Raw genomic sequence first — 13,359 nt, forward strand, 5'->3', positions numbered from 1 at the left:
TCAAAAGTTAACCTGACTTTAATAGAACAAATAAAAAGTTTTGAAAAGAAATTGCATACGATGAAAAAGCTCCGGTTAGAAAATGGATATTTGAGTAGGAATATTGAACTAGAACTAGTGCCTCGGGGACTAAGATTATGGAGATACCCAAATGGTATTTCTGGGAATGAGGCAATGATCCAGGAAGTACACAAGCTTTTTGATCAAACAGGGTTGGAGTTAATAAGAATAATGATAAAATACAATGATGAAGTTATAGCTCGTTTAATGAATGAATTGGAGCAGGACAATGACACTATACTAAGTGATTTGAATTTTGAGCATTATTTAACAAATTATCAAAACATTTTAAATACAGTTGAAAATGACTGTTATACTATATTCCAAAGGAAAACACGTAAAATACAGAGGGATACTGACGAATATCGTAATCAGAGGGTGTATCCCTTGTCTAAGGGTAATCGTAATTACATGGAATCAGCAAATGGTAATCCAAATGAAAAAGAAGGGGAAATGAAGTCATTATGAAGGGACGCGCATCTCCAGCATGACGAACACGCTATGCAAGAGGGTCCGAGGCGTTCTGAACGGTTGCATAACCGAGAAGGGAGTTATTCTCAACGGATGAGAGAGGAGACTGAGAGACATGTGGACCAGGGAGCCAGACCTAAGAAATGGGGTCCGCAACAAAAACAGCACAAGGATTTTCACCAAGACTGGAGATAGAAGCATCGGGTGATTTGACCTGTATGACGGTTCGGTCAAGAACATCAAGTGTGGGTGGTAAAACTGAAGACAAATTACGGTTAGGGAACATTGATGAGTTAGCGGAATTTCAACCCATGGAGGTATTAATAGTAGCAATGGATGCTGAAGGGGTGGATGGACCCCCTAGCAGCGAAATGACTGATTCGTTATTAAATGTAAGTATTTACCAGACTGTAGATACCACAAGGGATGATGGTTTAGATGTAATAGCCTTATCTGATTCAAATTATTGTGATGCAAACAATTGTGTGACTATTAATGGAACAAATGAAGTTTATTTTAACAGTGAAACAAATTTTTTGCCAAAGACTAGCATAATTACTGATGTGCCTTTAGTAAATAATAAGGCTGGATTGTTATTTAATAGCAATACTGATATGAATAATGCTGTAAACGTTTTAGAAGACAGCGAGAATAATTTAGACATTAGCGGGTTAATTGATTTAATACAAGAAGGGAATTATGTTACAGACCCTACTGAACCTATTATTATATTTAATCAACATGGGGATTTTAAAATGTACAATTATTCTAGTAAGTCAATAGAAGTTAAGCACGCTGAATTATTATCTAAAGGATTTACTTTTATTCTTGGTAGGAAAGGTAATATTACTGACGTGCTTATTGACTTAAAGTACTTAACTAGGAAAATGAATATTAAAATGAGTTTTTTACAGGATGGACAAGTAAATACTAGTGTTCTAAAGAGACCCAGCAAATTTAATCCTATCACAAATAATACAGTGATGATGTTTGAGAAGGCCTGTGAATTAGAAATGCGGGAATAATTCAAAGGCAATATGAACAACAAAGTGAAAAATGTGTATAGTAATTTGACTGATGAAGGAGTAGTAGTGCTTAATGAGCTTATCACAGATAAGGACATTCGTTTTATGAAGCCAGACAAGGGTAATGGAATAGCGATTATGGATAAAAATGACTACTCAGACTATATGTTTAGGATGTTAACAGGGGAAGCCTATGAAGAAATAACTTTAAATGAAATTCATGTGGCCTATTCAAAGATCGACCTGATGCTAAAGGATATGCTTTATCAAGGACAAATTAATGAAATGGATTTTGAGTATTTGGTGAATAACTTTCCGGTAATAAGCAATATTTTTGGCATTCCTAAAATTCACAAGGGTCTGATTGATGTTTTTTTCAGACCAATTGTGGATGGTAAAAGGAATAAAACTTGCTTTATAAGTAAATACTTAGATTTTCATCTCCAAGGGGGGTTAAAAATGTTCAGTTACATTACTAAGGACTCATGGCATTTTTGTATCCCAACTAAATGATGTGAGAATAGGCCCTCCAGCTATTTTACTTACTATTGATGTTTGTAATTTATACTCAGTGATTCCTAATAATATTGGGCTGGAATGGTTAGAGAATCAGCTAAATAAGATAGGGTCATTTGATCAGGATCAAATAAATGTTTTTGTGTCCCTTATGGACATGGAATTAAACAACAACTTTTTGTTTTTTGAGGGTAGCTACTATAAGCAGGCTAATGGAGTAGCAATGGGGGCAGCGTGTGCCCCCGTTTATGCAAATTATGTTATGTCCTACTGGGAACAAGAATATGTGTTTCAAAGTGATTTTAATAAATTCATTCAGAAATATATGTGATTTTTGGATGATATTTTTATAATTTGGGAAGGTGATATTCAGAGGTTGGAAGCATTCCTGGAATATATTAACAGTTCGGTCGATTTTTTAAAATTTACCTTTGTGTATAGTTATACTGAAATAAATTATTTAGATGTCCATTTGACAGTTGATAATGATAAAAGGAGTCTTATATCAAATATTTATAGAAAACCCACCTTTTCAAATTCTTATTTGGAATATCAGAGCTGGCACCCTGACCACCAGAAAAGGGCTATAATTAAAGGGCAGATGGTCAGGGCTGCCAGAATGGTTAATAACTACTTAAATTTTGAAAAGGAACTAGATTTTATTACAGGAATGTTTTTGAAAAGAGGTTACCCGAGACCCTGGTACAAGCTATTAAGGTAGAGATTATAGATAAAAGAAAGGGAGGGATTTATTAGCCCATATTAAAAAATGGTACAGACATAGGTGAGCTGTTGGTTAAATTTGAAGCGAAAAAGGAAAATAAAATTAAGGAAGGTTTGTTTTTTATAACCACATATAATTGTGACACAGAATCTATGGTGAGGATAATACAGAGGAATTGGGATTTATTAAAATTAGATACTAGTGTATATAGTAAATTAAGGGCCTCTCCTATTAATGTATATAGAAAGGATAGATAATTTAAAAACCTATTAGAGGGCAGTAAGTTAAAATTGACATCTAGGTCTTGTAGGCCGGTTGGGAATTTTAAGTGTGGCAGATTTAATAAATGCAAGTATATTCTTACATCAGGAAATAGGATTAAATTAGGGAAAGAAATTATATTTATTAATAGACATTATGATTGCTATAGCAGAAATGTGGTGTATTTAGCTAAGTGCAATCAGTGTCCGGCGTTTTATATAGGAAAAACCTGTCGTACACTTAGAGAAAGGATAGGGGAGCATTTGCTGGACATTAAACATATGAAAAATACTAACGCACTGGCAAGACATATTAAGATAAATTTAGGTCACAAATTCCAATTTTGTATTATTCAACAAGTTATTAAGGAAAATCAAGGGCATATATTGGATGTCCTTTTAGATATTAGTGAAACTAAGTGGCAAATAAGGTTAAATGCCACTAGTTATCCTGGAATCAATGACCATATTAGTTTAGCCCCATTACTAAAGTTAAGATATATATTGGACTAAAATTTCTGCCATAAAATTTGTTTTCATCTAGACATTTTATAAATTTATATTGTTGGATTAATAAATCAAATTATTTTATTATTCATTTTGCACTGATTTTATCTTACATATTTTTATATGTTTATATTTATGTAATACATATTATAGTATGTTTTTATTATAGTTTTAACTTATATATGTTCTTAGGTATATATCATCTGATAGGTATGTGTCTTTAACTTTGTGGGAGTGTAATTAATCAATTAACCTGGGAGTGTTATAAAGGGAAGTGGTTTCAGCATGATGTGTTAGTTCTGATGAAGTCTGTATAAGTTCAAGACGAAACCTAGGTCAACTTGTCTACAATTTGTGAATTGTGTGTCTAATAAATGGTATATTTGAGAAGTTCCTTGTTTGGACTGATTTGGACTGATCAAGTTTCCGTGTAAGAATATTGTTTCTTAAATTTGTCATAATCCAAGTAATCAGTTCCCTCCATTCCAGTTTACATATCAATGCCTCTCCTGTCAGCTGAGATGACTTGATTTTTGCCAGTTCTGCTTGGTCTTAGTCCATTGTGGTGGCATAGCACTTAAACACCACCAGAGGAGATTCCAAGTTATCCCACTGAGTTATTTGTATATTATTTTTTTGTTTGTTTTGTTTTTTTATGGCAGGCACCATCTTGTGCTTAGCTAACAGAATAAGCTGCTACTGTAGTTGCTACAGCTTCTGGTCAGTTTCCATCTGTGACTCCACAAATCTATTTAGTAAATCCTCTATAGTTGGTGATCACCAAGGAAGCCCTCAAGTAACAGAAATGCCTCAGGGAAATAATAATAATAGGGCCATAGGGAATTCATATCCCAAAATGTATTTTCTTTTGGCAACAGACATACTGCAAAGAAGAGTAAATAGTAAGTTGTTGGTGAACTAAGCACACAGTTGCCATCAGTCTAAGTCCCAAAGAAAACTAGAAGCATTGGGTTATATAAAAAAACGCACCTGATTTCTCCAGTTTACTTAATGACTACACTCACACAGCCTCCCAGTTGTGCAAACATATTCCTTTCGATCCTAGACCGTATACCCATTCCTACAGCATTCTACACAACCTCCTTCGTATCTCTTTCTTTCTTTCCCTTCTTCTCACCACTCAGCCTATGTTTTTTTTTCACTCTACTTCACCCTTATCTCCATGTCTACTACTCCTACCACTGACCCTGATATTCATACTTTTTTCATTTTTCTTCTCCTGTCACATTACTCTGTCTCTTTTATTAATGGTCAGGCCAATATTCCACTGTGACTTGCCAAGCTGAGATTACCAAGTCAATGTACACATTTAATTACCCATGCTAATTGTGGTATCTGTCTGAAATAAGCTAAATTGTATATACTTTTTGGTACTTATATAATTAACCTGCTTGTTGTTGTTTATTGTATTTCAGTTCAGAAGTGCATATTTTTGTAGCTTTTTCCCCAGTCTTCTACTGAAAATGGGCTGTAGTTCAGAGGGACTACCCCTGTTAATAAATAAATAAATAAATAAATATTTATTTATTTATTTATTTATTTATTTATTTATTTATATGCTTTTGTTGCCCGGGAAAGTCCACTGGGCTGAAATGAGCCTATTTTCAGTGGAGGCAGAAAAGCTCCATAACATTATACAAGAAGAAATAAATTTGTTAAACAAGAATTACAAATTGTAGTTGAGTTACAGAAAGAGTATTAATCTTGACAATCTGTTGGGACATCGTACAATTATATGGTTACAAGTTATGAAATCAAATTTGATTCTAGTCAAAGGTATCTAATGTATTAAGAATTTAAAAGAGCAGACAAATGAGCCATACACATATACAATTCTAATATATTTTACACCGGTTGATTAAGCAATAGCCTATATAGTATACATAAAACAGTCATAGGTGACTACACTATTGTATAGATATCTTGTGAGGCAAGTGAGGTAGAATATGATTTTCAAGGGTGACACAAGTGCAAAAGTGGGAGTATAGTTTAAGTGGGGATGAAGTAGGAAAACCAAGTCATTGAGGATTTGGAAAAGGTGCATGGGCAGAGCCATTGAGAAAAGAGATATCAATGTAAGGCCTTTTTGGATAGGGGGGCACTATTAATACTCCTGAGAGTGGGTGGAAGAGCATTCCAGAGTTTGGCCACAGTGAAAGAGTAGAGATACTGACCTGCAGGGAGTTTTGGTCTATTTACTTGGATAAGAGATTGGTTTCCAGATCTGAGATACCTATTTGGTTGATAGAGTGTTAGAAGGGAGTTGAGGGCTGGGCATTCAAGAGGTTTGTATATAATTTTGTGCATTGTAGATAGTTGTATGTGTGTAAGATGTTGTGGTAGTTCCATCCAGTTCAGGGATTGTAAAGAATATCAGAGATGGGAGGAATATTTTGCATTTGTCACAAACTTAGCAATTTGTTGTAGCAGGAGTCCATCTTAGTTTTTAAGCATGACTGGAAGTTTGTAAGAATGGGGGCACCGTAGAGAAGAAAGGGTAGGAGAAAAGTTTGAGTAAGTGTTTTTCTAGTAGAAAAATTTAAGAAGTGTTTATGTCCATAAAGGGTTCCAAGTTTTTTGTGTGTTTTTTTGATGTTGTTATGGATGTGTTGGTCAAATGTTAAAATGTCGTCTACAGTAACGTCGAGTAATTTGGTATGGAGGACTACCTCTATAGCAGTTTTGTTAGATAAGTAGATGATGAAGTTAGATTTATTAAGGGTGGTGTTTTTGGGGGTATAAAGAGCAGGAGCTTGGTTTTGTTAGGGTTCAGGGAAAGGTGGTTATTGGTCATCCAAGATTCGATGATGGAAAAAGCGTTTTGGGTCAAGGTCAGGAGTTCTGTTTCAGAGGTGCCAGGACAGATAATAGTAGAATCATCTGAGTATTGTACTATGGATTCATGAGTAATAGCAGAGTAAAAGTCATTGATGAAGATACTGAAAAGAAGGGGTCCCAAAATTGATCCTTGGGGAACCCTGGTGGCAGTAGTGAGAAAATGTGAAAGAGAGTGAAGCCACTTGTTAGATTGTTGTCTGTTTGTAAGATAGTTGGAAAACTAGTCAAGAGTGGATATGAACATGCCTAGGTGTGAGAACTTAGAAAGGAGGAGAGAAATGGATATGGTGTCAAAGGCCTTAGAGAGATCAAAAAAGAGTGCAGAGACAAGTTGTCCATCATTACAATGGTGGTTAACAATGTTCAGAAAGGAAAGGAGGGCAGTTATAGTGATATGTCCAGGTCAAAAGCCATGCTGAGTAGTGGAAAGGAGTTGGTTTTTGGAGTAGATAATTCATAAGTTGAGACTGAATGCATTTTTCCATTATTTTCAAAATGGGGGATAGTTTATTATTTATTTTTATTTTATTTAACATTTGTTAACTGGGAATGTCCGACTTGTAATGAACCAATTTTCAGCAGAGGCCCATGGAAAAATGCTCCAGATGCATGTCTTTGTAATGTGGGAGGAAACTGGAGCACCCAGAGGAAACCCACATGATTGCAGGGAGGACATGCAGAGTCTGCACAGAAGACATCCCAGCTGAGAATCGAACTGGAGAACCTCTTGCTGTAAGGCAACAACACTACTGCTGCACCATCCATTAGTATGGCAATGGGATGGAAATTAGAGATTTCTGTGTTATTGCCACCTTAATATAGGAGAATGATATAAGCTTTTTTCCAGATCGAGGGTACATAGGATTCTTGGCTAGATTTGTTTATGACAATACTGATAGGGTAGCTGATATATCTGACTGACATTTGCAAATGTTCAGGGGGTAGGTTGTCTGGAACAGTACTACCAGGTTTTAGTTTTAGTAAGAGCTTAATTATTGTGGACATAAGAACTGAGGCGAGGGTAAAAGGCTGGGAAGGGGAATTAGAAGCTGAGAGACAAGTTAATGGATTGTTGTTGTGACTGTTTTGTGTAAAGGTGGCAGCTAGTTTGGATATAGTCTCTGTAAAGTAGGAAATGAAAAGTGAAGAAATTTTGGCAAGTGTTTTGTCAGGATTTAGGCAAGGTTTACTTTTGGTACATGGGTTTAGTAGAGTAGAAACTGAGTTCCATAACCTTTTGGGGTTGTGGTTAGATTCATTTTGGAGATGGAGATAGTATTGTTTTTTGTCCTTAATGACTAGATGTTTTATTTGGCTATGGATCTGTTTAAAGAGTTGGAATTCAATAGGATTTTTTGTTCTCTGTCAAATAAGAGCCAGATGATCCACCAAATGATAAATTAACTTCCTATGACCTTGGGACTGGGGCCTCTCTTAACTGACAGTTATGAGCCTTTTACTGAATACTACAGTGTATTTTCTGATTAGTTGTTTTGAGAATGTTCCTACATAACTAACACACATTATTGTTGCTGCATTGCTGTATCTAGTTGTTTGATTTATTTCTGAAACTTTGATTAGGTAAAGTGGAGAAGTTGGGTGTGTTTAGCTAGTTATTTGATTCATGTCCAGTACCTTTTCACTTTTGACTAACTAATGTGTGTTTTTACATTAAGAAGACTGGGACTGCAATTCTAGTGGGAGTAGAATGGTAGCCTGGTCTGTCTGAGCTGGAGGATTAAAGTGAGAATTAATTGTTGTAGTACGTTATTTGATTTGTTTCTGATACTGTTTCACTTTTGGATAACAAAAGTGTGTTTAACACTTAGAAGACTGAGCCTGGGAGTGTAATGAGTTGGCAGACTTTAAAAATTCCCTTCAGAGTACTCTGTCATGAATACTGGGTGAGCAAATGAGTGTAACTAAGGACATTTTTTTTTAGCTGAGATATAGGATCTGAATTGCCTAGACATACTAAGGCTTTGTTAAGTTTAATTCTAGTAGCTGCCAAAAAAACAATTACTGGAATATGGAACTCAAACTCTAAACCAACTATACCTGAAGTAGTGAATACTGTAACAGAGATAAAAGAACAGGAAGTTGGATTTTTTAGAAAAGGGTAGGAGTAAATTGCATAGAATAATATGGAAATTGTGGGAACAATACATGTAGAAACATGTTTTGGAGGAGGAATGAGATTTAGTGAAGGCAGATGAACAATTTATGTAATGTTTCTTTGATTATATGGTATATAATAATACATGTGATGTATAATGTTTGCAAATGTGAGCTTGTTAATATAGTTTGATTATGTTTCTATAAGTGTAAGTGTGCCTATGTCACAAGTAATAATTCATTAAAGGCGTTTAAAAAAGACTGGGCCTGCAATTCTAGTGGCAGTAGAAAGGCAGCCTGGTCTGTTTGTGTTGGGGAAAAACAAAGGTGCCTTAAAGTGATAATTACTTGTTGTAGCTAGTTGATACCTTTTCACTCTTGGCTAACCATTAAGAAGATTGTGACTTCTATTCTAGTGGCAGCAATAAGGTAACCTGATCTGTCTGAGTTGAGAAATACACAGGAGAGGTTCAAAGTGAGACTGTTTTATCAGCCAGAGGCCTTTTTAGTGACTTGGTTGTTTGGTATTAATCTGCACTTGAGAGCTACTTTTGCTGTGCTTTTATATTAAGAAGTTCCAGGATCATCTGTCTTGTGGCAGAAGGAGTTTACCTGATCTCTCGGAGTTTGGAACTACCCCAGGAAGCTCAAAGTATAGTCATTTATTGTCCAAAGGGTACAGAAATTAGTTTTCAGCTTTTTTCTGCTTGCTATAAATTAGGGGTGTTTGTGCAGAGCTGTTCACCACAAAGTAGTGGTTAGCAGAACCCTGTATAGCAGCAAATCTATAAAGCTAGTAATTAGGATTTTAACCCATAACACAGAAAGGCTTTGCATGTAGCTTAGTTTAGAGCAGGTAGTTCATCAAACACCACTAATATCAGATCATAGCACTATCTTACATTTAACCTTAACCCTACACACCACTCAGGTGACCCCTGTAAAACCAAGACCCTAAAACCATAATAGCCCAACTCTAATGCAGGTCCTGACAACATGGATTTGCAATTTCCTGATGTCTATGTGGCCAGCTTGGTAGCTATTGGCATCTTGAGACAATGTAGCAATTGTCTCATGTACTTAGACAACCTTTTAATCCTTAAAGAGACTAACACAGTATGCAAGAGATGCACATACATAACTTCCATGGAGGCAAAAATCTCCCTTGCAAACAAGGTTGTCAAAATACACACACTACATCATTCATACATACCACTCATTACACACACATAGACCTTCTTCTGCTGAGGCACACAAAAGAAACTTTTCCAACCCTCAAAGATCTCCTAAGCCATCAATCATCAATACCTATCCTCAGCAATCACTAAAGCGCACACTAAATCCAGTGCCTAATACCACACATAAGCCTACACCAATGATCCCCCAAGAATAAAGACCAGAAGTCAAGCAAATATTTCACCTAGTACTCTTGTCATAGGGTATTCTGTTATATGAGACACAGATGCCTCTCTCACTGGACTGGACAAGGAGAAGATAAGGATCTGCAATATCACGCATGCAGTCAAGTCACTGCACCACAGGTACCAGTATGATTCTGTCATAAGCTATGTGGGCATAATCATCTGAGACATACCTCACTGGACTATATGAAAAGAGGCATTATGGATATTTCTCAGTATGTGTCACAAACATGTATGTGCCTTTCATTGAGAAGCATTCTACCTCCACCAAGGATGATGCCGCATTATGAACAGAAAATGACAAATTTTAATAATTGGCCCAGTTTCTGGTATGACTCCAGGGGAATCTAATATCTATCAGCATCAGCACAGGAGGACATGGTTAACAGACTATGTTGCTTTGCCAAGGATGCTCTGCATCCCCCCCAGGCTACTGGATATTGACTAAAGCTTTATCCACCCCCTAAGTGCTTTTTTAGACAATGTGAAAATGGCAAAACTAGCAACATGGGTAAAAAACTCAAAGCAACCTTAAGGTGTTCCTACTCAATGCTAGCAGCCTAAACAAGAAACTCCACACCCTACAAGTTCTCCTCACTCTTGAGAAAGTCAGCATCTGTGCTGTTTTTGAGACTTGGTTTAAATCCGCAGAATGTATTCGAGCAGTGCAAGGCTACAGTGCTTTCTACACATTTATACCAATAGCAGCAAAGACAGGAGCTAAAGGTGGAAATGTCTCAATCTATGTTAGCAGCAAATACAACCCCAGGTTGGTTAAACAGGATGATGCCCTGAAGTTCACCACATCCATAGACAAGGTTCAATACCATGTTTTGGCCAGCTATAGGGCACCCTATATGACACGCAAGCATCACAACTCTTACCTAGACCTACTAGACACACTTACCATCCAACCAAATACTTTATTCATGGGAGACTTTACCTACCCCTCTATAGACTGGGAAAAGTACCCTTCCTCTAACATACAGGTATGTTTCTTGGACTTTGTCAACAGAAACATCCTGAATCAGATAGTATGCACTCCAACCAGAAGATCAAATATATTGGACCTAGTATTCACCAGCATGGTAGAGCCGTGCAACCCCCTTCCTCGTGTCATGTCCTCATTTGTGAGGTTGAACCACAAAGCTATCTCCCAAGAAATAAATCAACCTAGAAAAAACAAGTAAACTCATAATAGTTAAGAACTATTCTAAAGCAAACTGCATCACATTAAAAGACAGTTTGTTAAAATTCCCAGCTCCTCCAAACCCCAAGAATACAACTATCTTCCCAGAATTATTTACAGAAACCCTGTACAAATGTAAATGGCTACAGCGAAGTTGCCGTATCTACCAGAAGTAAACTCAGATAACCAAAAACAATCCCCACTGATAGGATCCTTACCTAAGTAGGATATATAACAAAAGACAAAAAAGTAATGGGCAAAATCAAAAAGAGCAGCTCTTAGAGAGACAAGAGCTCTCATTCAACTAAACAAGAAACAAAGAGGTCTAATAAAGTACAACAAAGCCAATTATGAAGTCAGGGTAGCCTCCCAGGCTAAAGACAATCACAAGGCCTTCTGCAGGTATGTCAGGAACCTTAAAGGTAACACTCAGAAGTGTGCAGAACTGGTGGTAAATGTCACCGCCTTCACTGACCAGGGTGAAATAATGAATCTCCTTGCTGATAAATTTAGCTCTGACTTCATCCCCCACCCACCCACCCAGTACTCCCCTGTGAAATCTCTTCTAGCTTTTCCCCAAATTATCAACAGAGAGCAGGTCCTAGTGGTGTTTGCTAAGGTCAAAAACACTGCCTCAATAGGCTCCAACAATATCCCCAGTTGCCTGCTAAATAATCTAAAGTATGACCCAGCAGGACAACTTGAGTCAATCTTCAACTACAGACTCACAACAGGTTGCATTCCAGGTGAATGGAGGACTGCAACAGTCATCCCTCTTCATAAGGGTGGACCATCAATTGACCCCATGAACTACAGACCCATCAGTCTGACAAGTCTAATATGCAAAGCCATGGAACAAATTATCATGTAAATGATCATCAAGGGCATTGACAACATACGGACACTGGACTCATCCCAGTTTGGCTTTCTTACGGGAAAGTTTTATCTACTCCACTTAGTAGACTTCTTTGACAGCACCAAGGCTATGGATGAGGGGAAAATGGTGCATACCTCTTACTTTGACCTGGCGAAGGCATTCTGTATAATACCTCACTCAGATATTGTTGGCAAACTCTCAGAATTAGGTCTAAATCCCTACATAACCCACTGGATTGCTGGCTGGCTGCCAGGTAGGATTCAAGAAGTCAGGATCAGTGACACCAGCTCCACCAGGAGACCAGTCACCAAGGGAGTACCCCAGGTCTCTGTATTGGTCCTGCTCCTGTTTGGCATCTACTTCTCAGAATTCAAGGCTAATGTCAATGGTCTCTGACTCACCAAGTTCACAGATGACTGTAAATTGGGAGCTCTCATAGATCACCCCCACAAAACCACCATCCTACAAGAGGATCTAACACAAACAAATGACTGCTACCAAAGCCAAGGATTACAACTCAACATGAAGAAGTGCATTATACTGCCCTTGGGGAAATCATCCATCCAACTAATTACTACAGCAATAAAACACATGTAAGAGTTGACCAAAATAGTAAGAGATCTGGGAACATATGTAGACAGTAATTTGGCCTTTGACCAACAAGTAGCCAAGATATTAAGAAAATCATTCTATGTCGGTCAACTCATAAGCAAGGGTATGGCATCCAGGTCCAAGGAAGTTATAGTACCACTCTATACAGCCCTTTAGCAAACCCGTCTGAATACATTGCCCCCTTTAGCATTTATCTAACCAGGCATTTGCAACAGTTGAAACACCCTCAAAGGTTCCTCACCAAGAGAATCCAGGGTATAAATACCCTGTCCTACACAGATCACATTAAGGCCATCTCTCTGTACTCAGTCCCCTACAGGTTACTGACAGACAATCTATGGCTGGAGTACAAGGCATCCTCAGAGTCACCTCTGATGGATCTCTTGCAGATTTGCAAATCAAACAGCACCAGATCTAAGTATCTGAACTTTGCCTGCAAAATAAAAAGAACATGCTGGAGAGACTAATATATGTCTCAAAGGATCCCCACATCATGGAATAAACTCCCCATCTATGTGAAGAATAGTTTATCCCTGACTCTATTCAAATGAAACATTGATCATTGTATAGGAAATGGAAAATTCACCTATGGTCTGGCCCCCATGTTTCTGATGGCCAGGGATCAACAAAAGGTAAATTAATCCCCAATTAACATACCTCCCAAATAACATTTAGCCTCTTCCTTACTAACATACCCCACCATACAGGTGTCCACGGAACTCA

The 13,359-nt window shown here is 37.3% G+C and overlaps 1 protein-coding gene across 1 annotated transcript in view; it reads left to right on the forward strand.

Moving 5' to 3' along the window:
- Window positions 1–674: 674 nt before the first annotated feature.
- The window catches only part of DPEP1 (dipeptidase 1), a 250,577-nt gene continuing 237,892 nt past the window's right edge, over window positions 675–13,359 (forward strand). Inside the window, exon 1 of the mRNA XM_044081592.1 lies at window positions 675–1,302. Coding sequence (XP_043937527.1) covers window positions 675–1,302 — 628 coding nt within the window. The remainder of the gene's footprint in view (window positions 1,303–13,359) is intronic.

Source organism: Protopterus annectens, chromosome 8.part1 (genome assembly GCF_019279795.1).
Source record: "Protopterus annectens isolate FY-2018-M chromosome 8.part1, PAN1.0, whole genome shotgun sequence".
In the NCBI taxonomy this organism is placed as follows: domain Eukaryota; kingdom Metazoa; phylum Chordata; order Ceratodontiformes; family Protopteridae; genus Protopterus; species Protopterus annectens.